Below are 26,313 nucleotides of genomic sequence, written 5' to 3'. Positions count from 1 at the left end.
TTTATTTTCTTTTTTATCCTCGCCCAAGGACATTTTTGCATTCATCTCCAGATAGAGCGGGAGGGAGAAAGGGAGGAAGAGAGAGAGAGAAACATTGATGTGAGAGAGACACATCAAGTGGTTGCCACCCACACGACCCCAACCGGGGCCAGGGACAAACTGCAGCCGAGGTACGTGCCCTTAGCAGGAACCGAACCTGGAACTCTCCGGTCTGTGTGCCGATGCTCTAACCGCTGAGCCAAACTGGCCAGGACGAGAAGCATTGTTTTTGTGGGAGGACACCACCACCAATTTCCATGGCCTCTGGTGCTGCATACTCACCACTTGGCTCCCCCAGAGCAGAGGGGGAGGTACAGCCAGGGGTGGGAGGGTGATGGGGTGGGGATCACAAGCCTTCCAGAGGGACTCCCTGCACACTTGAGCCTTAAAACAACAGCTGGCCCAGCTCTAAGAACAGTTAGTTCCTCCCCTGCCATTGTTGCTTTTCTAGATTCTGGAACATGTGGGATTTTTCAGAAGGGCAGGAGAAATCCGAAATTCATGGGTGGTCAGGATAAAATCCTTGAAGACCATGAGCCAAAATTAATGAAGGTAGCTATGCCAATAAAACAAGAGATCAAGAAAGAAAGCCACAAGAAAAACAAACTTCCCCAGAAAGATAGATTTGTTCTATTTGGTAAACAGTTTGGTCCACAGACAGACTATATCCCGTTAAGATGTTCCCCTTGTCAAGGTCTGCCTGTCTAGCTACTGCTACTAGAAGGATCTTTAAGATGTGCAGTAGCTCACCAAACCTATTTTGGTAACTCTCTATGAGAGCCAATTTAAGCTGGCTTTTCAGTTCACACTGCACTCAAAAGAGACCAGTTTCCAATTCCTCCTCAGACTCCAGGAGACCAGATGCCATGACAAATGTTCCATCAAAACGGACCTAGACAATAATCCTACGCCGCCCCTTCGGGGAGCACAGGATTCCTCGGCTCTTTCTCTGGCTTGGACATACACTGGTTTCAGGTCATGCCCTCTCTGCCCTGCCAGTGTTTCTGATGGGACATGCTTTTGTGACAGCATCGAGGATCCTGGGCAACAGAAGAAAGTTCCCAGTGAGGCTAGGGGACAAGTGACAGGCTCAGAGTGCCAAGCCCTATTGCATCTGGCAGCCTGAACTGGGCAGCAATTCTTGCAAATGAGAAGCCACTGCCTTCGTTAGGTAGGTCATTGTCCCATAAGCCCCACTTGGAGCACTGTCGTAAAAGAAGTGGCAAATGCCTGTGGCTTGGTCTTTCTCCAGGGTGTCCATGGCGCCAATCGACATCTGCAGGAGGAAAAGGCAGAGGAAAGAATGAGCAGAGTTCGTTCTCGCAGCCCTGTGATGACTCTGTGTGCTACAGGCCCGTGGCCCGTGGAGCTCCAGGCACTGCACTGTGTTCCCACATGCCCTGGTTCACAGGGCATTACTCTAATAAGAGGATGGCTTCTCCTAATGCAACTTTGGATGCAGAGTAAGTGGTTTTGTCTACTCAGGGCCACATAAAAGCAAGGATGTTATTTGCACTAAAGCCGATGCTGAAACAGGCCTGTACATCTTCAAAGGTCTTTAGATTCCCCAAGGGGCCACTGTACCATTTTCTAACCAAATGGCTGACATTTTTCACCATCTGTGATGACATTTTCTTTGTTCGAGAACATTCTTTCCTATTGGATACAGAATCTCCAGCCTTGACAAATGCCAGCCAAACTGGCTCCCCTGCCTCTATTCCTACCTTGGCTGTGGAGTGACTGGGCAAGCCTGGGCACACCCACCTGGTCCTGCAGGAACAGCTGGTTGGCCACCTGCACGATCTGGTCCACGTGGATGATGCCCCCGATGCTGTTCATCTCCGTGTCTGAGAGCAGGGTCAGCACCATGATGGCTTCTACCAGCAGCTGCCGGTACTCAGGCTGGGGCACACGGTTCAGCACCGACTCAACGTGGACAGCGAACTTGATCTCTTGTGGAGTCATCTGCCAAAGGGACCCACAGGGGGTCAGGAGTGAGCCAGGATAGACACAGCCTGTCACCAACGCTAACCACAGCACCCACTGGGTTTGGGGCTCATCTCAAATGCTGCCTCCTTTTTGGTCACTGTCCTGATTCTGTCAGCAAGAACCCTCTGAAGCAGGAGGCGGGGCTCTGCTCTGGGAGGCAGTTGGCCTTGTCCTAGCTTTATTTACCTAACCCACTGGACTTTAACTTCCCAGGGGCAGGAATCATTTCATATTTCTCATTCTTCATCATTCTAGCAACATATGACATGGTGCCCTGGGCAGGGTAAAAACTAAAAAATCAGTTTTTAAAATAATGAATAGGGGAAAAGAAACCAGGGAAGATGACTGCTCTCAGCAGAGAAAGGGATCAGAGGAGGCTGCACGTGGGTCCAATGAGTGTGGCATGCGGCTTTGCTCTTTTTTCTCAATAGGGGTTTATGGGGCGGATCTAAAGAACTTGACAGCCAGAAATGCTATTTCTGAGAGGGAGAAAAGGTGATACTAACTAAGTGTGGGAAAGAAACTTTGCAAAATTTGAGGGTTTATTAAGCTAAAAAGATCGGACCTCCAAATGACCTGTCTATATATGTAAGAAGCTTGAAAGAAGCCATCAGTGGTCAGGGTCCATGAAATACAAGCATTTGTCGGAAAGGGTGGTAAGACACTCTTTGGGTTTTTCCCATCATACCTCTTGTGTCGTTGAGGATGGGAGCACATAACCATCGATGGACAGACCATGGCACTGCAGGCAGAACACACACATCACATTTCAGTCAGATTCCAGAACACGATTGATAAGTGTGCGCACACATGCACACGCACATGCGCACACACTCAAGTTGCTCTGTCCTGGAAACCAGCATGAAGGCTGGAACACGCCAGACTGTCATTTATTTTTAGAGAGCTGTTCTCACTGCCCACAGGCTGTGTTTTCGATGGAACAATTCTAGGGAACCAGCAGGCATGTTTCAGATCTTGCACGAACAATGCCCCAGGAGCTGCCGGGTCCTCCCCTGTGGAAGCTCCACATTTCACTTGGCTGAGAGGCCCCCACTGGTGCCATATAAAGGGAGACTTTCATGGCACCTGCTGGCAAAGTGATACTTCTGTGCCTTTGTAAGGCATCTATTTTTGAGATTTCTATAATAAGCAGCAATCACAAAAAAACTCAAGCACATGCACAGACACGCACACGCACACCCATGTATATAAATATCAAGCGCCGACTCAATAAAAAATGCTGTTTTTTTCATAATAAAAGTGTCTTGGTATTGAGCCAGTGGAAGTCCGGATGGAAGCGTGTGATGCCCTCGGAAGAGTCAGGAGATTTTCTAGGAACAGTTTGTTCTAGTTTAATTGGCTGCCTTCTAAATCTCAATGTCCTGGCCGGCAGCAGCTGCCCACCCGTCCCTGGAAGGCTGAGGATAGAGCGGCTGCAAACGCTCATGCCTCCTGACAAGAGGCAGGGAATGGAGAGATACAGGCCTTTGTGGGCTTTGAGGACTCTGATCCCACCTGGCGACCAGGAGCCCAGCTACATGAGGACAGGGACTGCTCTGACCTCCCCGTGTCCAGCTCAGTGAGGAAGACCTCGGTCCCCACACACAGAGAGACCAAAAACTCCTAAAGGTCCACAGAAACACTACACCCGAGTGGTGCTGAGGCTTTGGGAAGGGGCTTGTTGTATGTGCTCGTCTGGGATGACTTTTCTCTCTCCTCCTACTGTGAAATGAGCTAACAAAAAGAGCTTAGGAAAAATTGGTCCTGCCCATTGTTCCTGGTTTGCATAGTCTTTTTTGTTTTAAATTTAATTTATTGGGGTGACATTGGTTAATAAAATATTTCACTTATATGTGGTATCTAATTAACAAAATAAACTAACAGAATGGAGGCAGCTGGGAAATGCAGCCCTACCTGGTGGCCACAGGAATGGTGACACTAAGGGGAGCGGGTCCGGGGTCCCTGTCCTCCACGTGGGAAAGCAGATGCCCAGGGTGTATAGGGCTTGTGCTTTCAGGGCAACGGATCTAGAGTCCGAATAGAAACCCTCAGGACCTGACATGGTGCCCTGCAGATGGGAATCGCTCGATCATGTCGTTGAAGGGCATAAATACCATACTGCCTGATCGTGCAGGAGGCTACGGGATGGGGGTGGGCTGTTCGGGGTCGTCTATGTCACGGTGTTTTCATCCAAAGCCTTCTCTGCTTTCTTGGTTCTTATCTATCTTCTGACTTCTCTATGTTCCTAATATGTCAAAGGTGATCCCACACAACCTGGGCTGTCACCTCATCTAACTTGCTGTTGTTCCAGCCAGTAGTTCTCAGCCAGGGGTGATTTGCTGCCCAGGGGGCACTTGGCAATCTCTGAAGATGTTTTTCGGTTGTCACAACTGGAGGAGGGGGTGCTATTGTCATCTAGTGGGTGGAGGCCAGGGATGTTGATTAATATTCCACAATGCACAGAATAGCCCCCACAAAAAAGAATCTCATACTTCCAAGTGTCAGGGGTGCCAATGTGGAGAAAGCCTGCTCTAGGCTGTGAGCTACCCAAGGTCAGGGACTGTATTCGACTGTTCTACAACCACATGCTACTTGATGATACTAGTGGGTGCCACCATACATCACAAAACAGTAAGGGGGGTTAGTTCATTTCCCCAGGAGTGTGTGTCCCCCAGCCCCAAAGCCTGTGGAATTCAGTATAGTGGCCAAGCTCACCTTCTGAAGGATCTTCCACACCTTCTGGTAGAATCCCACAGGCACCCTGTTGATTGCCCCATCCAGCCTTCTTCTGCGCAGCCACTGGCCCTGCTGCTCCCCCCAACCAATGTGATGCCCGCCTGAGTCTGACGATGATGTGCCAGTGGGCGAGGACGGGGTGCTGGACCTCTGCAAGACAGACAGTGCGTGGCCTTCAGAAGCCTCATAGCTAGTGCTGCAGGACAGCTCAGTGAACTAGTCAAAACACCAGATCACCACTTGCCCAGAGTGGAACGTGCTTCCTTGACTGGAGCCTGACCATTTCTTGAAGCTGGAATAACTCTTTCCCGTACTAGTTCGGTTACTGAACTTGTTTGGTGCACTGCATCCAGCTCCAGGAGGTAGTGCAGCAGCAAGGACCCGAACCCGACAGGGAGGCCAGGCAGGGGAGGGGTCTGGAGTCAGCTGCGAATCCCAGCTCAGCACTAGTTGCGGCAATCCCTGACCCTGACCCTGGTTCCAGGCCTCGACCTCATCTGTACCTTGGGCACACAGCTGGACTGTCAGGCAGGACTCGCTGCGTGAAGACACAGAAAACCCCAAGAGCACGCCCAGCTGGTGGTGAGTGCTCATGGGTGTCAGTCATCACTGCCAAGGACTCTGCATTGCTGCAGCAGCACCTGGAGAGTCACGGGGCCTTGAAGCAGGTGAATCCCTCAGAGGCGCTGCAGCCCGGGAAGACCAATGCCAAAGTGCTCACTTCTGCAGTGCCACAGAGAAGTGGTGGTCACCTCCCCACAGTGCAGGTGCCACAGAGAGCACAATGCATAACATAGGGTGGGGGTGGGGGAGGGTCTGGAGCCAAATACAACAAGGCTGGGAATCCTCATTTAGTACTAAGGACCTCAGAGACTATGGTATATGCACTTGTCCTCAACCTGCTATCCACTTTGTCTGTTCTCAGCACAGAACTTTATCCTAATTTGGGGCAATGGCTGCCTCTACGCGGGAACACATGCTTTGCTGAAGCAGAGGGAAAGACGTCATCTCCTGCCCACCTCCTTGCCTGGGGCTGGATTTATTCTGGCAGAAGCAGCTCTGAGAGGCTCCTACCAGGGCCCTGGAGACCAGGCCTGAATGTGGGGGACCCTCAGCCGCAGATGGGGTGAAGTTATACCGTGCTTCCGCCCTGTAGCAAGGCTCTGGGCCTGCCTTCTTCCCATGGATGGATTCTAAGTGCATGCTCTCTAGGTTGGAAAGGAACGACCTACATCCTTACACATTATCTTTGTTCTGGAATATCTGGCACTTTCACTTCTCAGTGCACAACATTAAATTTAAAGGTTTAAAAGTGAAATCCCAATGTTAAGTATGCTACCAGGGCAGTACTCTATGGACTCATTTTGACTTCATCGAATCTTATTGTGAAAAGGCTGTTAGGCTGGGTTATTCCATTGGGCTCATTACTGCCATTTAAGTACGGCAACAATTAGATACAAATAAAAGTAATCACAGCTGCACTCATCAATGACTCAGCTGGTTTCCTCCTTTTCATTTCAGGCAGAAGATTCAGACTCGCCTCAGTGATTCCAACACTTCCTAGTCCTCCACTTTATCTGAGGCCTCACACCAAGCCAGGGACATTACGAGTACACAGTGCTAATGAGCACATGCAGGCAATGGTTCACCACCGAGACTCCATAGAGAAGCATAGAACCAATGCCTCAAAGGTTCCAGAGGCTCCTGGACAAGCAAAGCTCAGTTCAAAATCTTCTTGGCTTTCTCTCTAGACTCTCTTCATGATGACAGTCAAATGAAAACACTTAAAGCTGTTCAAATCTTTAGGAATTAGGAGTGAGGTGGGAGCATGAAAAGGGCAACAAGAGGGTTGAGACACCACAAACAAAGAGGCAGCGGTGGGGACGAGTGTTGGGACGCATGGTTTACCATAGACTTGGAGCAATGCGAACTGCTGGATGCGGCCTGGCTCACAGAAAAGAGCTACAAGACAAAGAGAGTCCATTCAGTCATGTGCAGCGATGCCAACGGATACAAGCAGAGAGGAGGAACACAGAACAGCGTGAACACACCCGCAGAAAGGCACAGAGGATGCGTGTGGACAGAAATTCTCATTCAGCAACCAGGCAAACAGCCCCAGAGACCAGGTGGGCAGAGCTCTGGGCTCTGCACAGTGAACTGGGAAAATTCTCTTTCTCTCAGTATGAAATGGTACCACATTCTAGTCAGTTGTGGAGGATTCCTCATCAAGTTAGAGCCCAATTTATTTTCCAAAGCCACAGCCATGGAATGCTAACCTTTTAGGTTAAGGGTTGTGAAAATCTACAGAGGGCAGCAAAATACCCACAACCAGTAGTTAGCAATCTGGCACCTACTGACATTCAATAGATATTTGTTAAACGAATAAGATCAGGCTGATGACCTTTGGCCAATAAGTATTTCCTCATCTAAAAATCTAGAATGTGCCTTGAATACTGCCTGTTATTATGTGCACCCACGCATGGTGATCTTGCAAAAGCAAACAGAAATTTAAAATGCCATGGCAGCTATTAAATTTTGGATAGAGAAAATGTTTCCTTGATGGAAATGTCCAAATACAAAACTTGTACTTGGCTAACTGAATCTAATGCTACCAAAGAAGAAAGGTGATCATTCTGTCCCCGTAACATGCAAGGACAACATTAAATGGAGAGAAAAGGAACCACCCATATCCCCCCCCCCCCCCAAGGCGCTGTGGGGATGTGAGTAACCAGAGGGATGGTGCCACCGAGTGGCTGGCAAAGGAACATGTTTTGGAAAGTCTGTTCTTTGAAAGAGCATAAATTTGAATGAGAGAGCACATGTGTTTTACCCTATGACAACACAGAGAGCCTGCATGTCATCATATGATCCCTTTGCACTCTCTCAGCTGTGGAGACATTAAATCATTAGGAACCTGACTCCAATTTTCTGGAGGAAGGAGAAGGAAGCGTGGTTATATAAAAGAAAGGTATCCTTATATTTTTTCCTTCCAGGGTTAAATCCTCCCAGGCAATCTGGGGACAGGAATAGCAGTATTCTTTCTACTGATATAATCAATGACCACATTTTACTTTTTCCTATTTCCTTTTTTTTTTTTTTTTAACAGAAACTCCTGCCGAGGCAAAGCCTGGGACCATCTCTTTCACAAAGTATCCTACAAAACCCACAAGTTTACTAAATGGATTTTTGTTTAAAAGCCTGGCCAAGTCCATTTCTCCTGCGTTCAAATTCAGCAGTGTGCCTGTCTCCAGGGCTGCCTGCCACAGCTGTGTGGTCACCTCCACCCAAGCCTGTGTGATGGGCAGCACCGTTCTCCCAATGTTCAGACTCTCTATTCACAGCCTCGCTTCCCACATTCAAGCCAGAAAGAACATGAAGCACACACAGTAAAGGGCGAAACAAGACAAAGATGTTTCACCTGTCCATCGGTACTAAATCGCCTATTCATCTGAAAATAAAAATACATCAGGAAATAAATAAACCAGTTTTGAATCAAGGGTGCCCAGCTATTTCTATCACCCTCTGGACAACCCAGGAAAGTGTTGGTCCAAGTGCAGGGTGTGACCCATTAGTGCCTCCTGGATCTGATCTAGTGGTCACCATTTGAAATGAATAAGAAAATCTGAGCATATTTCATGCTCAAAAGGAAATTATTTCCTACAGTAGATCATGGTCATGTCCTAGCACAGTACCAGCACATTAGGACTGAAAAGCTTTTGACTTAAAGTCCTGTGGGGTCAGTTCAGAAGGGATCTATTGTGAATTAACTAAAGGTGAACAAAGAAGATACGTGTGTCTGGTGGAAAATACACGTATCACGAGCATTCCACTCCATTTCTAGATTCCTCTGGTTATTTCATTTGAAGGACACATTTGATGGAGAGACGATGCAATTACTTTTTGCACGACTCTTCTTTTTAAATGGCCTTGGCCCACTCAAAAGAGTGATTCTCAGCAACAGAGGCAAACGGGGAAGGGCGTTTTCTGCAATATTCACATAACATATCAAAGTTAAGAATGAGCATGTGCAAGTAGCTGGGGGATGTCTGGGTACAGGGTGTGTTCAGATTCCAGGACAAAAGGGATCTCATATCCTCTACAAAGAGTGCGCTGAACCCTGCATACCCTCAGTTTCTAGCACTTTCCGAGGTGAGCCCAGGTAGGAAAACCACTTCTCTTCTGGCACCGTCACCACCGAGAGCTCTTCTTACCTGTTTCATTTCACTTCTCAGCCTGTTAATGCCACTCCTCTCAGTTTTGGTGACTCCAGTATGTCCCACCTCATGGATGGAGATGGCAGGGCTGGATGTAGAGGAATGGATAGGTCGCACTGGAGGGGAAACACACGTGGTTCTTAGAAACCATACAGCATTCACCCTGAGTAAGAAATATGTACGATGTGCTTATCTTTAGCCACATCTCTCTCCCTCCTCTATTATAAACTCCATTAGAGAAGGCCTCATCTGCCCTGGTCAGGGCTATTTCCAGCACTTGAAACCATACCTACTATACAGCCTGGGCTCAATATACATTTGAGCGAATGAATGAGAGTGAACATCGCTTAAGCAACATGCAGAAAACACTGGGTGGTCATAAACCCTTTCATGAATTGGATATATATTTTTAAATAACCTTTTCACTTCTCCAAAAATACACCTTGTAGAAAACAGACCACCCAATTAAGGGGCCTTGGAGTTGGAGAGGGAAGTCCTGGGAGAATAAGCTGACCAAGGCCTAGAGGCAAAGAGGCCTCCGCCATCTCACTCCCAAACTGCTGTAGTCGCCTTGGGACTCACACCTGTCTGCAGCCCTGCCCCCCACTAACTAGTTTTCCATGCTGTGGTCACAGTGATCACTCTAAAAGGTAAGTGTGATCATGTTACTGCCCACTCAGAATCCTTCCAGGCTTAGCTCTGTCTTCAGGATAAGGCCCAATCAATCCTCCCAGCAGCACACAAAGCCCTATGGACTTGAGCCCCACCTGCCCCTCTAAGCTCTCCACTCCGGGCCAGCCACAAGGTGCTGGGCATTTGCACATGCTGCTCCCTCTAGTCCCACCTGCTCCGCACTGCCCAGCCTATCTGCTCCTTCTGCAGGCCCAGTTCAAAGGTCACTTCCTCAGGCAGCAGTCCCTGCACATCCCACCTTCCCAACAAACCTACCACTGAAGCCATGCTCTGGTGGACACTGCCTAGGGGAGTAGAGACAAATAAGGAGCCAAGGGGCACCAACATTCAAAAGACAAAGAGAGTCCCAGCTGGTTTGCTCAGTGGTTAGAGCGTCCACCCACAGACCAAAAAGTCCCGGGTTTGATTCCTGCTCAAGGGCACGTACCTGGGTTGCAGGTTCGATCCCTGGACCCAGTCGGGGTTATGTGGGAGGCAGCCAATCAATATGTCTCTCTCCCAACAATGTTTCTTTCTCCCCCCCTCCCTCCCTTGCATTCTATCTAAAAAAAAAGGAAAACTATCCTCAGGTGAGGATTAACAAACAAACAAACAAACAAACAAAAGGACAGTAGAGAGGGAGGAACCCACAAAGGAAACAAACAATGATTAGCTGGAGAGGGAGGAGGGACACCAGAAAAGAAGCCAAAAGGGTCTGTGAGGCCACAGTGGGGCCTCTATGAGGTGAGCATTAGCTGGAAAAATTTATCTCAGGATTTAATCAAAATTCTAAGACTGTTTGAATTTCCTAATTTATAAAAATTGAACAATTGCAAAGGACAAGTAACAAATGATGTTATATGTCAAAAGACAGGACCTCTCCTGGCCTTGCTTGCAATTAGACGTATTTATGGCTTTCAAGAGACATGACTCTGTTCCTAGTTCCATAAGCACCCATAGCTTTATATCAGATGACAATATTTTAGTAATTATCTGTGTCAAAGCATGTATGTTATTTTGAATAGCAGAACATATTAAATATTTAGCTTGTATATTTACATTTCAATGATCAGCCATTTGAAAGAACTGAAAATTACTTTTTGAAAAGGGTCTTGAACATGCCTCCTTCTGGAGAGGAGGAAAGCCACCAAAACTCATCTGATGCGGCCTTTGTTAGCTGGTTGGCACGCACTCGGAGGAAATATGCGAAGTACCCAATGTCCTTCTTATTAAATAAAGAGAATGACAGCCCACACTGCATTTCTTTGGCTTGATTAGATCAATTCAAAAATGTGTCTGCAAATCATTTTGCTTTATTATGAGGAGGAGAAATGATAATTGCTTCAATTATAATTGAGAGCATTTGAGAACAGAATTCCACCAGGACTTGGGTGATTATATTTCCTAACACTGCAAACAGGGTGCCAGTACAGATGAAAACTGAGCGGGCCAGCCGGGGACAAAGCAAACTCACTCAGCAAGATGTTGTGAGGTTGCACAGGGCTCTTCTCCCAGCCCCATAAAGGAGACTGGGGTCCAGCTGAGGACACTTTTGTCCAAACCAAAAGTGGGGTACTCAGGTGTTCAGAAAAGACAGCCTGGTTACCTCACTCCTTCTAACACCTGTGCACAGTGACAGTACCTGGACCTGGCGGAAGGAGGAAGGCAGCAGGCCAGGTTGCAGAGATTTGCTCACCGAGCCCACGTGGGACCACAAAGCCCAATAAGCCAGAACCTTGCACCTGGGACTCTGTCCATCTTGATAAAGTAGGAACCTTGCCCTCATACATTATGCCCCAAATCACAATTACTGATGTCGATTTGCATATAAATGAAGCAGTTTCAGGTGATGCTGAATGTGTCAATCAGGCCCTCTCTGCTCCCCTCCCCTCAGAGGTAAAATAAGCATTTACTTACTGCTTCTTTCAACACCAAATTCCTTTCCACTCAGAATATGGTGCAGGAGATTTTTCATATCGAAGGGGCTGAGGTTCATCAAACTTTCAGAAGCTTCTTCTCCTACAAACAAACATCTTATAAGTGTCCCAGACACAAGGCTGGTGACAGGTGAAGGTAGAGTTGGGTGGGCCCTTGGGGATGGTGACAAAGGACACTGGCAGGTCTCCCTGATCAGGATTACTTCCCCACTGCTTCAGGGCTGAAATGTAATGACCCTTGGTAATTCTAAATGCTGTTTAAGTTGTGTATTTTCTTAACTCTAAGACACATATTTTCCACACTAATGATCCCAATATTAGAATGCGTCTTGCAGTTGATTTACACATTTCAGTTGGTAGGATTTCTCCCAGCAGAGGTGTTATTAAATAGGGGATGACCTCACTGCAAGGAGGTACAGTAAGGAACTTAGATGTCAGGAGCAGGGCAGAAGATTCTAATGCCTCCTTCCTTGACATATGAAATTAGACAGCCCGTGCTGGATGGCCTGGCAGACGTTACATCTAAACTAGAGAACCAGGTGAAGCAAGAGCAAGTACAAAGGCGCAGAAGCCCAAGTTCCAGAGTACCTGGGTAGGCCTCTCTGGGGCTGACCTGCAGGAACCTCCCAAGGGCCCGCCCATGCTTTGCACCTGAACAGTTCAGGCTCCTCGCCAGCTCCGTGGCCATCACCTGAATGATCAGTCCGATCCGGAGCCTGAGCATCTCCACGAAGAGGCTGGGCTGTGCCCTGACGTACATGGCCAAGTAGACCACAATCTCCTGACACAGACACACATAGAGACAGCGTGTCAGAGAGCGGGTGGTGGTGGAGGTCCCTGCAGCCTGGAAAAGGCTGCAGCCCTGTCCCACCCCAGCCATCTGACCTGTGTGAGGACAGCGATACTAATGTCCTGTCCGCTGGCTTCGTAGATGAGTTTTGTGAGTTCCTCCGGAGGAAGGGGCCTAGGAAAGAGTATCAGGGTACAAACACCATGAAAGATACCTAAGGGAAGTCTCCTCACCCTAGAGGAAAATCCTTAGTTTCCTGCTGGAAGCTCATGAGTGACAGTGTCTTTAAAAAAAAACCTCTTCCTGAATGGTGGATGGCACCGATGTTTTCCCCATGGCCCCCACAAACCTGAGGCCCCCAGGCTGAAGACTTACGCAGAGATGATCTTTTCCCGAGGCTCTGGAGGCAGGCCCACCGTGAGCTGTGTCTGGTGTGACAGCAGGTCTGTGCAGGCCTACTCATTTAGGGGAAGGGTGAGGGAGAGAGGGAAAGAGAGGAGAGAGGGAGAGAGAGGGAGAGAGAGAGGGAGAGAGAGAGGGAGAGGGGTAGATGAGCAAAGCCAAAAGGGAAGGGTACTGTCTTTGCAAACTTTATGACCCATGTTGCCATTTATTTGAAAAATTCAACCAGATTGAGCAACTCAGGCTCAGTTGCACCCCTGTGATCTTTGTGTTCCCAATACGTGGCCCCAGGCCTGGCTCTGTGGGGCCTGTTAGTGGTCCCAGCCACTGTAGCAAACACATTGGATTCCCTGATATGCCACAAGGGGGGGGGGCTGTTGTGAGTTCCTAAGATACCAATGTTAAAGGTTAACCACCATATTATAGCCTTAAATTGTCAGTTTCCCCATTATTCACATATAATAAATACCACCCCCTTTACCATATCACTGGACTTTAATGTCTTAGAAAGGGGTTCTAAATTTTGCAGGGTCATAGGGTTAAAAATATTAATGCTGATTATACTGTGAATGTACAGAAATAAGAGAATTCTGTTTAAGAGGGTGTCAGGCCACAGAGCATTTTCATTTTATTTCTTGGTAAGCCTTTTTCTGCAGCTAAGAAGGAACAAAACTAATCAGCTTCAATTTAATTTTCTCTGCTCGCCTTCCAAGAGCAGTGGAAGGTCGAGAAGAGGGTCCACTCTACTGATATATTAAATAACTGGTTTCCTTTACAAAGAAGAGGTGCTTGCCTCCAGTTTTCATACAGGAAGAGGGCATGGGGCTAGAAAAGACAGGCGGACAGCCAGCACAGTGGCTCTGACCTCGGCTAGGACCTCCACTTTCTTCCTGAGCAGGCCAGAGATGTAGCGAATCAAACCCCACTCCTGGTTCAGGCCGGCTTTCCCATAGAGCTCACTGAGGAGGCTTTGAACTGTGACCCCGCGCTGTCCGGAGAGATTTGTGTCCCAGCAGGGACCCCTGTTGAGAGATAGAAAACCCCAGAAGTGTGGCCTGGTACGTTTGCAGGCCGGATTCTCTTGCAGCATGGCTCACTTGGCAGGGAGGGGAATGAATCACTGCACATTCTGCCAAGTGCTCAGGGCCCTCCCACTGCCTCCAAGTATCAGGATTGGGTTGAGTCTAACCAAAGCATCCCTTCTGTCCATTGAAACAGAAGCCTAACATCGGGAAATGGTGAGATCCTGGCCTCATCCAGCCTCCTCATCCTGAGAGGCCAGCATGAGTAGGCAGAAAAGGGGATGGAAGTCTGTGTGTGATCCTGGGTAATTTGGGTGTTATCGTCATGACCCAGCTTGCTGGAAGGTTAAGAAGACAAAGACAGAATCAAGGAGACCGGATAAAACTTGGCCTAGTAAAGACCAGAAACTTACTTTATTACATACAGAATGTATAGAATGTCCGCTTGGTCCTGTAGGTTTGAACAGTCTTTTAGCTGCTCAACCAGCTTCTCACAATCCACATCACCGCGGTCATCTCTGGGCCAATGGAAGTCATCTTCGGGGGCCTGGCCATACAAAAGCCCAAAGCAGGGGAAGACTGCTGAGCATGGGGACATTCAGATCGGAAGTGACACACCAACCTGGTCTTGGAACTCTGTCACTGTGCTCCAGGTTTTCAGTGAATCTTTTGTAGCTTATTTATGTGCTTTACTATTTTTGATAAGTGAATGAATCACTGTGTTAGTCAATGTTTGAAAGAGACTGGACTGAAAAGTTAAAATATGTATGAGTTTTCTTTATGCCAAGTTCAAAAACAGCAAAACTAACCCCTGGTGTTAGAACTTATGCTAGCAGTTACCTTTGGAGTGGAGGGGTAGAAGTGACTGGGAAGGGCACAAAGGGTCATTGGTCATTTACCTGCATCTATTGGCTTGGTGATAATTCATTGAGCTGTATACTTACACTCTATACACTTTTCTTTCTTTTTTTTTAAAATCCTCACCTGAGGACATTTTTCCATATTTTGTTCAGATAGAGTGGGAGGGAGAGAGAGAGAGAAACATCGACGTGAAAGGGACACATCGAGTGGTTGCCACCCACACAACCCAACCAGGGCTGGGGACAAACCACAACCGAGGTACGTGCCCTTAGTGGGGACTGAACCTGGGTCTCTCTGGACCACAGGCCAACACTCTTAACTGCTGAGCCAAACCGGCCAAGTCTATACACTTTTCTATATATGTTATACTTCAATAAAATATATTTTAAAAACAAAAACAAATGCAAAAAGTATGTGAGTTTTAAACAACCTACATTTGAAATTAGGTCAAATTATTCTACAACAGACACTGAATCATTCTATTCATGTGGGATAAAATCAAGGGAGATTTCTGAATAAAATAACAGATTATGGGAACCAGTGGGGAACACCATGCAGTTTATTCTCCTGAGGAATCTTTTCTGGTTGTATACTCTACTCTGCAAGTAGTCCGGCCTTGGCTGGCTGGCCCAGACAGGACAGGGCTAGGTAGTGAGCTAGTTTATTTTTTCCAGTGTGACACAGATTCTGATGAGTGGGCAAAAAGTCAGTAGCTTTTTCCTATATGCAAAACATAAAGGTTTGCATCAAATACAATGTGCATACTGACATGAAGTAGATTCTAGACAACTGAGTGGGTTCACATGGAAACCCAGAACTTCTAAATCTAAAAGCCCTAGATATCAAGAAATATGCTCTTTCTTTTGAATTAAACCATTTAAAAGACTCCTTGGGACTATACCAGCATCAAATAATATTATACTTGTTAAAAAAGTGATTCTACAGATTTTACCTGTTTTAGGAGTGGCTGAGGAGAATCAACAAGATTCAGCGATTTACGGTGGGTATTCAGAACTTTAGTTGGCAAAGTCATGGGAACAACTGGAAAACCAAAGAATAAAGAAAATTATTTTGAGGAGGGAGAAGGAGAACATATTTCATTTAAGAGGTACAGTAGTTACTCCTTATTCAATACAAACCAACTAAAGGAATGATTACTTATTTAGTTTAATTAATTTCAACAAGAATTTATCATGTAGCCACATCATGTGCTGGAAACACATGAGCAGGACATGAATCTTGCTTTAAGAAGTAAAATTTCACTTTTGCCTCCTGGAATTCAGGGAAGAATTACATAGCATCCTAAGACTGGAGTGAGCCTTAAAAGTGATTAAGCCCAACTTCCTTTCCTTTCAGATGAAAAAACTGAGAATCAGAGTGGGTAGACCATTTGTCCAAGGCCACTGGCCTCATAATCAAGGAGTCTGGGCTTCCTATCCAATATGCAATTCATTTTGCAACTGCCAGGCGTTGGGGCTTCTGGTTTTTAGCCGCCTTTGGATGTTATCATTATCAATATTTATTCATTAAAGCCATCTGTGTCTTCCAGGCTATCTCATATCATCTTGGGAAAATAGGAAGTTTTCAAGGTAAAGATAAGACATATTTAAAAGGTATTTATAGACTTTCAGGTTACACTAGTGCATTTTACTTCCTCTCAAACCCCAACTAACACTAAAGAGAAAAATGTTTTAAAAAAAAGTCCTCAAGAACAGGGAAAAGCAGGAGAGTATATAATAGTAACATTTCAGAAATGGGAAAGCTGATGTTTGAAAGATAATTAATTAGGCCAATACAAGGCAACCAAACCCCAAGTCTGCAGTGGGGAAAACAAAGAACCAGTCAGATTTACATCAGAGAATCCTCAGAAGTCTCAGGAGCTTGGTGCATTATGTACCTCTGGAGCTGGGGCAAGGGGGCTGTCCAGAGAGGGTGGTCCAGAATAAGGAAGACAAGGGAATTGCTGTATGAGAAACAGTGAACTCTCTAGATGCCTTCCTTAACTTCACATAGCTTGGCAACTGCCTTCTTCCCCCTTCCCCTTGACAGAAGAATAGAGGGCCTTTTTGGGAAGGGTAAAAGGAAGGGTTTCTGGAGTGGGGGCTGATAGGCATGTCTGAAGGCCTGGGTATATTCTTTAGGGGGAATAAGGACCAGATCCTTACCTGTCAAAGAGGAAGACAGAGTATCTCTGGAAAATCTGCCCAGCCTATACCCATAAACCCAACAGGCCCCACCTACACACTTTGAGATTCTCAAGCATGAGCAAATAACCAAGGAGCACCCTGCACTGAAGGAAAGACTCTAATGTGGAAGACAGAAACAAAAACAAACAGAAAAGACTGACTTGGAGGAAATGGAAACCATTTAGGGAGAAGAAAATATAAAAAACAAACAAACCCCCAAACCCTGCCATTAACATTCTTAGAGTAATAATAAATTATATTGTATGCATGAAACAAGAATGGGTGCAATTCAGAGAACAAAAGTTTAAAACATGATAGCAAAAGTGAGAAAACTCAGTTGAGAAGGTGGAACAAAAAGTTGAAGCAACAGCTCTCAGAACAGAGCAAAAGACAAAGAAATGGAAGACAGAAGAAAAACAATAAAGACCTCTCTAAGAGGTCAACACTGAAATCATAGAGTGCTAGAAAGAGAGACTCTTTCTTTCAGAAAGAGAGAAAATGTAAGGAAGGAAATGAGTCAAGAAAGTCTTCAGAAAAACTTCATAGGACTGAAAAACATAAATTTTCAAATTGAAAATGTCCAATGAGTGCCCAACACCATGGAGGAAAATATACCCAGATCAAGGCACATCACTGAAATTTTAGAATCTGGGAGCAGAGAAGATGCTAAAATTTTTGAAAGAGAGAAACAATTTATATTTGAAGGATCAAACATCAGAATGAGTGTAGGTTTCTCCAAAGCAACACTGATATTAGAAGACAATAAAATGATGCTTTCAAAGTTCTGAAAAAAATTTATTTTCAATCTAGAATTCTATATCCAGACAAGCTCTCAAATGGATATAGAGTATTTGTAGATATTTTCAGACTTGTGAAATTTCAACAATTTCGCCCACCATGCACTGTTTCTTGGGAAACTACTGGATGTCCCCCACCAAAATAAGAGAGTAAGCTAAGAAAGGAAAAGTTGAGATACAGAAAATAGGAAAGCCAACACAGGACACAAAGAATTCTCAAGAAACTCTCCAGATGATGGTGAACAGAGATCCCAGGGTCAAATCTATATCCTGGACATGGAGGGCAACCATGTCAAAGGGGCAGTGAACTTTAGAAACAAACAAGTTGAGGGTTGTCATTATCATACCTGCTTCCATTATATCATTAAAAAAAAAACCTTACTGGAACTATTCTAGAATGTGCTCCACCAAAGAAATAAATGGAGAAAGAAAAACATGCCAGATGCCCTGGCCAGTTTGGCTCAGCGGTTGGAGCATCGACCTGGGACCAAAGAGTCCTGGGTTCGGTTCTCGCTAGGGGCAGGTACCAAAAAAAAATAAAATAAAAATGCCAGATTCAGGAAACAGGGAACCCAACTGAAGAGATAATCGAAGGAGATTCCAGGGATTACAGTAAAGATTACAGGTATGCAACAGGCTTAAAATTCAATCAGCCAGACAGAAGGAGATTTGTGAATTCTAAAAAATAGAGGGAAACAGACATTGTTAGATATGACTGACCTGGTGGAAATTTGTATTGAGAGGCTATTGGAAGGTGTAAAAATGAAGCAAAGCAAATTAAAAGATAAGGCAAGTATTAGCTTTAGAAAAAAAATAAAAATGATAATATATTCATAGTAGTATACTATAATGCTCAGTTGGGAATGATATTTACATACATACAATAATATAAGGAGTAAGAACTAATTTAACTTAGCTTTAATATAACTACATCAGCAGGTTAGGGAAAGTGAAGCAGAGGGCTACATGTAAGACAGCTACATCCTCATCCCATAAGAGAAAGGCAACAGATTCTGAATAAAATCGATGCATCGAAAGACAGCAATATACACACATTAGTTTAGGAATTCGGAGATATGTAAATGCCAGAAGAAACAACTGCAAGTTGAATGTGGTTTCCTTTAAGGACTGGGGGCAGTGGGGAGGGGAAGGGTGAGGCAGGAAACATCTGTAGTTTGTTGTCTTTTTGGATTCTTTGTGTTTGAAATTATGCTCATGAATTACTTTGAGAAAAAAGTTATTTTAACAGGCAGAAAAGAGTTAATAACATACATGGCATTTCCAAACCCTTTGCTTTTGCCATCACGGAAAGTATATCCCGAGTGGAGTGGATGGCACTGAAAACATGGCTGTCTTCTGAAGTCTTCTTACGAAGAGGGGGCAGGTAGCACTTTAAGGATGTGCTTTGCAGGAGGTGGTTGATATACTGGTCCAGTTTGTCCTGGCTTTCTGTAATTGTACAGGCAAGCAAAAAAGACAATGAAAACAAGCTACCGGAATATTCTAAAGACATAATAGCAATTATGCGTAGCACGCAGCCCTGAGTAAATTTAGTTGAAGACAACACTATGAAATAGATATTTGCAACCCCACCCCACCCCTGGAGAGTAAAGAGATTTACACAGATAATGTATGTGTTTATCAAGCTACTGTTTGGAAAAACTTCATCCTAGGAAAAGAAAATACAGGTCAAGATAGTGTTCATATCACAGCATCCCAACATGAATTGAATATATAAGACAACCTGAGGGCCAGCAGCTGACATCTGATCTTTTTTGTTTTCATTTGTCATGAGTGAGCTAAGCATTAAGGAACCCCCAGCATCAATCCCAAGCACTATCCCAAAGTAAAAAACAGGTCACTTCAACCCTAAATCCTATTCAGTTTGAAAAATGTTATAAACATAGGATTTCAGCACTCTTATCCAACCCAACCTAGGTCATTCCACCATTCCTTTGAAAATTCAAGCCCTGTGTTTCTGTGTTTAGAATATATTTTGTGAAAAGCCCTTATTCCTGAAACTCTCTGTCCCTCTCCATTTAAAAAACCCTACCTTTGCAGGTTAGTGGCATTTTATTAATTTTAATGCCTACAAGTTTCCAAAGCCTCTTTTACTATGTTGATTACCAGTCATTTTCTGTGCTTGTGTTTTAGGGCAATTTTATTTACCACAATGCTAACGTTTCAATAAATTCCTTGAACTACTTGCAAAGGCATTCTTACCTATACCTCGACTGCTGGTCTCTTCCAAATATCCTCCCAAATGTGAATCACTATCAGGACTGAAGCTCCCTTCGCTGGCATCATCATCATCAAACAACTTCTCATCGCAGTCTGGATCCAGGAAAGTCAGATACGTGTAGAAAGACGTGGTAAGAAATTCCGAAAGGTTCCCTAATTTTACTCTGCCAAGGAGACACTATGTTAGAATTATAGGTGCACATGAACAAACTTCCACTAATAAATCATGGAAAGACTTTTCAACAACCAGGTGGTGCTTCTGCCAGTATCAGTAAATATGCCACTCTGCAGTAGTCAGCCAAGAAATGAAAATGAAAATTCAATAGCAGGTATAAAGTGGAAGCACACAGCATATTAACAGCCAAAATGAATCACACTGATTTCTTACTCCCAAACCCAACACAAACAGAAATCTATTTTACTGAACCAACCAAAGTTTTACAAAACCTATTGGGCGAACCACTTTTAACAAGAACCAACCTTTATAGGAGGTTTTTACCCTAAAATGGCTGGACCAGAACAAAACCACAAGCGATGATTCTCTGGGTGCACTTGTGCCATCATCTGAGTCCCTACTACGCCACAGGGTCACACAGGCAAAGGGAGGCATGTCTCAGAGCCCAAGTTCTGTCTAGAAGGAATGTGATGTGTGGGCCATCCCCAAACCAGAGCAGATGCTCAGAGTGGCCCTAGTATATTACCAGGCTAGCAAAGTTCCACTGAAAATTGGGAGCTGGGTTTGGCAGTGTGGGGTCCTGCTGCAAGGGCAGTAGCCTCCAAGTCTGGCAGGTCCACCCCCAGGTTCAGGGAGTAGTGGGATGTCCACCCTACAGAAAAAAAGCCTATTATGTGTACTTAGAACTGGAGGTAGAAAATAGATGTCTTGAACCTACCAGCATCAGATTATGACCTAGTTGAAATGGCTGAGAGAACCTTTTAAGGAGTAAATTAAAGCAGCAACGTAAATGAATTCATAGGTGCTTAAGCTTCAATGGGCAAGTGGACTGACTACATCATAAACATGGCCTGAGGGCAAGAAAAGCCTTCCCTTCGTGAAGTAATAACTTTCCCCCCTAGAGCCCTGGGGTCAAAACTGGTGATAGTTTTGCCCCGAGGCTGGGGAACAGGGCAGATGAGGTGGAGCCAGGAAAAGACAATGGAAAGTTTCCCTCTGTCTGTTGAAAGGAGTCAGGTCAAAGGTGGAAAGGCAGTAATTTGATAACAAGTTATCCTAGTTGGGACCCTGTGGTAGAGACCGGCATCTAAGGTGAGTTCAGCTTTTTAAAGACCCTCACACATAAAGGAAAAGGCAAAATGAGATTCAATTGTAACTATCAAGAACTCAGTAGGAAAGATGGAGCCTGGGCATTCTTGTTTCATTCCCCGTTTCTCTGAATCATTGCTGTACTCTGTAAACGGGAGGCTCTCCTGACTCCTGTAAGCCCTCAGCCAGCTCCACATGGGGTTAGAGCCTGGTTTCTGCGTTCACACAGAGCTTCTGCACCTATTTGTCTTGTGCACTGGCTCTCTGAGGCAACAGCTCCTTCTCCATAAAGCGGGAATACAGCCCACGTGGCAAAGTGAAAACTAAATGTGATAATGCATACAAAGCAACAAAGAACACATTGCAAGTGCTCAATTAACAGCAGACAGTGTCTACTTGACTTGATTATATTTCAATTAATGAGTTTATTTTGTGAAAACAGTTCATTATGGGCGTATGGTATTTTCTCTCAGTATAGTGCCATACACCAGGTGGTAACTCAGTCAAACTGGAGGTAAAATGTAAAAATGTGGGTGCCAACTGCAGCTATGGCACTAGCACTAGAAAAGTATATGGAAAAATGCTAGGGATGGTTTCACTGACACTCCTGAGAGGGGCCAGGAGAAGCTCAGAGTGAGGGTCACTTTAAGTCTACAGCAAAACTCGCAGCAAGCTCTGTGAGCAGAGGTGCCAACTCCAGCACTTAGAAATACAGTGACTCAACCCTGAAGACATAAGGCTATGTGAAATGAGCTAGTCACACAAAGACAATACTGGATGAGTCCACTTACATGAGATACCTAGAGGCTGAAAGTAGAATGGTGGTTCCCAGGGGCTGAAGGCAGGGGAAAATGGAGAGTTGTTTAATGGGTACAGAGGTCAGTTTCGCAAGATGAAAGAGTTCTAGAGATTGGTTGCACAACAATGTGAATGTACTTAACATTACTGAACTGCATACTTTAAAACGGTTAAGATGGTAAATGTTATGTTATGTGCATTTTACTGCCATTTTTATAATACTACTGTGGCAGCAGGGTTCCGAGTGTGGGAGGATATGAGAAGAAGGGCTGATTTCAAGGCTTAACCAAATTTAGCAACTGGCATTCCATTAGGGACCAAATGGAAGCCTTTCTGAGCCCGGGAAAGGTCACACCTCACTAGGGGCTGGCTTCACAGTGAGGTTCTCCTGGGGCCCTATAGGCATATCCCAGGGAATTCAGAGATCAGGGATAGATGCTACAGAGAAAACCTCTGCCTTGTGACAGCCAGAGGGTATACAAACTAAAGGGGCTTTTCTGGGAGGTGAGCCCCTCATACCAAATGCTTACCCATAATACCTGGGAGCATCTGTCGGACCTGAAAAGGAATGGGTATCATTCCACTGAGAATAAGAGAACAATGGTTTACACAGGCCCATTCACGTGCTCTGCTCTGAGGGCCACTAAGAAATTTGAAAAGTTCTGTGAATTACTCTTTTATTTATTTATTTATTTATTTATTTACTTACTTACTTACTTATTTACTTATTTATTTATTTTTTATCCTCATCCGAGGACATTTTTTCATTTTTTGTTCAGATAGAGCAGGAGGAAGAGAGAGAGAGAGAAACATCGACGTGAAAGGGACACATCGAGTGGCTGCCACCTGCACGACCCAATCAGGGCCGGGGACAAACTGCAACCGAGGTACATGCCCGTAGCGGGAACCAAACCCGGGTCTCTCTGGACCGCAGGCCAACACTCTGACCGCTGAGCCAAATCAGCCGGGGCCTGTGAATTACTCTTAAGGAGATAGCATACTCAAGTAATTCAAGGAACATTTATTGAGTACCTGCTAGATCTGACACTGGGTGTTTTCATCCATGCCTTTTCCTAGAAACAGGCACAGCATTCCATATGTGCTTTCCAGGAATGCTACTTCAGAGAAATTGATATGTTTACCTCTCTATGCCCCAGGCCTCCTGGTGCCCACAAAATCTTCACGAACACCTGCCAAATGCTGCATTAGAGATGACTCCAGTTGCACATGGGTCACTGGATTAAGTAAGTTTTAACTTCCTTCTTATCTAAGGCACCATGCTTCTATGTTCAGCAATTGGCAAGGAAAATGGGAGAAGGGCAGCAAAAGACTTTCAGAAAGGTCAATGTTACTTTAATTTTTTAAAAATATATTACCTAGCTCCTCCAAAATAGCCATCCTCTAGTTTTCTAATTGTAGAAAGAACTGCAGGATGAATGTCTGAGCCATCATTTGCTAAGGGAAAAAAAAAGATGAATTAGTTCACTTCATCTAGGACTACTTTTTTGAGGGGGGAAAGGGCATACACTGAAATGTTTTCATGAAGACAACCTAATTAAAATACCTCTGTCAGAGAAGATTACGGAGTTAAGAAACTGAACTGCTGAGAGCGCCCTTCAATACTTAGCTCTGTCCACGACAGCCATTTTAAACATTGTAAAAAGGGTCTCAACCAACAGTGGGATATGAGTCAGGCAGATCAAGTTCATAGACTTACTGAGCATGGTGTGGGTGATTGGAAAGGTGAGCGTGGGTCTGCCTGTCATCCGCCAGCAGGTGCACAGGTAGGCCAACTCAATTCTTAGCATCTCCACAATCATCTCATTGTCCAGGGCCAGGTAGAAGTGATGCTGGTCAGTGAACTGCAAATCAGCACAGGCCAAGTAAGAGGCTGTCCTTCATTTCCCTCAACACAACCCCAGCTGTCATTCACAGCAGCACTAATCCCTGTGCTATGTTATCAGAGAAGCAGCTCAATCCTGGTTGTAATCCGCCCATCACGGGGCTCTCCTCACAATCAGACAAATCGACCTGTTGTCTGCCTAGGAGCCGTGGAAGGGAAAGGTGCACAGCTAGATCTATTTACAACTCCTCAGATGAGGATATAAGCACCTGGCCCAGCACCGCTGTCTCCGAAAGGAAATCAATAACTCCTTAATTCTGACTCCTCCAGGGCTGCTGGGCTCGGAGGTGCTTTCCAAGTGAAAAGCACTGAGAAAAGCCAAGATGTGGAGACTGTGCTTACCTGATTGATGGCCTGGTTAATGTGAACTAAAGGCACTATGGCCTGATGTCAATGAAAATCAAATTGTTCTTCTAGCCTCTGGACTAGTCCATGCTCAGCCCATGCTCTGGTCTGGAATTTCTTACAAAAGGAAATAACTCACAAGATTTAAGTGAGCAGTGAGGGTTAGGGTGAAACAGAGCAACTTGGGGCTACTGACCCCTGACTGACTATGTGCCTAGGTAGTGGGGGAACTACTTCCCATGTTGACACAGTGGCACCATAGTTGATATTTCTAGCTGCCCAAATGGATAGAAAACATTTGGTTTGGGTTCCAGAGGGCTAGTTTCCTTTGGAAAGATTAACTCTGAATGAAAGTTCCATAATCAGTATATACAGGATCCCATTGAGAGTCTGGGGCCTGAAAATCAGACTGGTTATGTGTTACACAGAGGGTCTGATGACAACATAAGCAAGGGTGAGGGACTCGTGATTAGTGGCACAGGGGCTGAGTGCAGTGATATCAGCAAATTCGTAAAGTGGTGTGAATTTCACTACTACTCATGACTAGAAGTGACGACTCACTCAATTCGATTCAAGCCACATTAATTGAGCATCTACCATAGGTAAAGAATTGCACTAGGGTAATATCATCTCACATGTCTCTATTTGAACATACACATGCACATTCTGCCACATTCAAAGTAGTTCACCAGCCAGAAAAGAGAGCTTAATGAAAAGATGCTCGTTGTTTTGCTACTGGCCTGCTCTTCTCACCTGGGGTGTGAAAGTAAATATTTGGTTCCTAATCACATATAGTTTAGATGTTCCAAGGACACCAATGTGCCGATATGGTCGCCCGCTCAATTTCATATTCTTATTCCGTCCTATTTGTAAAAGAGAGAGAAATTGGTGTTAGAGTAAATACAGTAACATCTAATCCAAGTGGCTTCAGCTAAGACTGAACTTATTTTTATGTCAAACAACTCATGGTGGGGTTTGTTTTTTTCTAACACCATTGTCCTTCTTTTAATGGGACAAAGATGAATTAAAAACAAATCTCATCCCGTTTGCATACATGTATATGAACAGCACCTGGTTCAGTATCTATATGGAATAAAACTATTAAAATTATTTTATTAATATTTACTTTTAATTTATTTAGTATTGAACCATACAAAATCTAAATAAAGTTAGATTTTAGAAAAAGTAAAGAGAACCCTCTCCTATTTTAATGGGTAAATGAGCATTTTCTGAGACTACAGACAAAAATTAGAAACATTATCAAGACACAAATGACTGTTCCAATTATGAATTGTCAAAGGTAGCTGCATATTGTACAACAAATCTGGCAAATCATACGGCCAACCTGTGGTGACATCTACTGAACTGACATGAGGAGAACCTGCTTATTTGCCCATTCCTCTTCACATGGAAGTGGTCACACCACCTGCTTGAGTGCTTTGCCCCATTCTTTCAAATTTATACATATCACAGTTTTTCCAAAATTCAAAACCTACAACCGAGATGCCTCCTCACCAAAAATGTCCCATTTCCCCAAACCTACCAAGCTTGGCGTATATATGACTGAGGATCCGGCCTGGTTGGACTCGGATTGGGTGAATGTCAGCAATACTCTGGACATCTATCCCATGCTTCCTCAACAAGTCTTTAATGTGGTTGTTTTCTGCCAGAACAGTAACTGCAAATAAGAAGAACACACAATCTGCATTACATTGTGGCCCTTGTCTCCTCACATGGATATATGCATCACGGACTGACCTCTTCTTTGGCCTACGATACACACATTAGCATGCTCTCCACGCACTGGGTGGCTTTGAAAATGGCAGCACTTGTACTGCTGCTCTTCTTGGTTCTCTCTGGCCTTGCCTCCCCTCAAGACCATGATGCATATTTACCAAGTATTTACAATGTACACGACAGTCTGTTAAGAGACCTCTAGGAATGGTTTTCAACAGATCCCAAGTCAAATTACCCCATTTCACATGATGTCTTGCCTTCCCCTGGATCTGCATTTATTCTAAATCTGTCTTGTGTTCTTTTCATGTGTGGTCAGGAATAGAAACAGCTCTGCATGGGGGAACCAGGAGAAACCTGTGCCTTGCTCTCAAAGGACATAG

At 44.9% G+C, this 26,313-nt stretch overlaps 1 protein-coding gene across 3 annotated transcripts in view; it reads right to left on the bottom strand.

The window, feature by feature from the left end:
* Positions 1-390: 390 nt before the first annotated feature.
* Positions 391-26,313, bottom strand: part of PHKA2 (phosphorylase kinase regulatory subunit alpha 2) — a 66,073-nt gene continuing 40,150 nt past the window's right edge. For 2 of the 3 annotated variants that reach the window (XM_036270245.1, XM_036270247.1), the window contains 20 exons: positions 25,740-25,874; positions 24,950-25,059; positions 23,666-23,810; positions 23,325-23,403; positions 19,869-20,050; positions 18,918-19,094; positions 15,615-15,703; positions 14,215-14,348; positions 13,645-13,801; positions 12,753-12,832; positions 12,473-12,551; positions 12,239-12,368; positions 11,568-11,669; positions 8,976-9,094; positions 8,183-8,212; positions 6,673-6,726; positions 4,744-4,914; positions 2,717-2,770; positions 1,804-2,004; positions 391-1,315 (listed from right to left, as the gene is read on the bottom strand). In XM_036270245.1, coding sequence (XP_036126138.1) covers positions 1,145-1,315; positions 1,804-2,004; positions 2,717-2,770; positions 4,744-4,914; positions 6,673-6,726; positions 8,183-8,212; positions 8,976-9,094; positions 11,568-11,669; positions 12,239-12,368; positions 12,473-12,551; positions 12,753-12,832; positions 13,645-13,801; positions 14,215-14,348; positions 15,615-15,703; positions 18,918-19,094; positions 19,869-20,050; positions 23,325-23,403; positions 23,666-23,810; positions 24,950-25,059; positions 25,740-25,874 — 2,399 coding nt within the window. In that variant the 3' untranslated portion in view covers positions 391-1,144. The remainder of the gene's footprint in view (positions 1,316-1,803; positions 2,005-2,716; positions 2,771-4,743; positions 4,915-6,672; positions 6,727-8,182; positions 8,213-8,975; positions 9,095-11,567; positions 11,670-12,238; positions 12,369-12,472; positions 12,552-12,752; positions 12,833-13,644; positions 13,802-14,214; positions 14,349-15,614; positions 15,704-18,917; positions 19,095-19,868; positions 20,051-23,324; positions 23,404-23,665; positions 23,811-24,949; positions 25,060-25,739; positions 25,875-26,313) is intronic. The other variant, XM_036270246.1, reaches the window with a different exon arrangement.

This window comes from Molossus molossus, unplaced genomic scaffold (genome assembly GCF_014108415.1).
Source record: "Molossus molossus isolate mMolMol1 unplaced genomic scaffold, mMolMol1.p scaffold_m16_p_2, whole genome shotgun sequence".
In the NCBI taxonomy this organism is placed as follows: Eukaryota; Metazoa; Chordata; class Mammalia; order Chiroptera; family Molossidae; genus Molossus; species Molossus molossus.
This window is presented reverse-complemented; position numbering and strand designations above follow the sequence as displayed.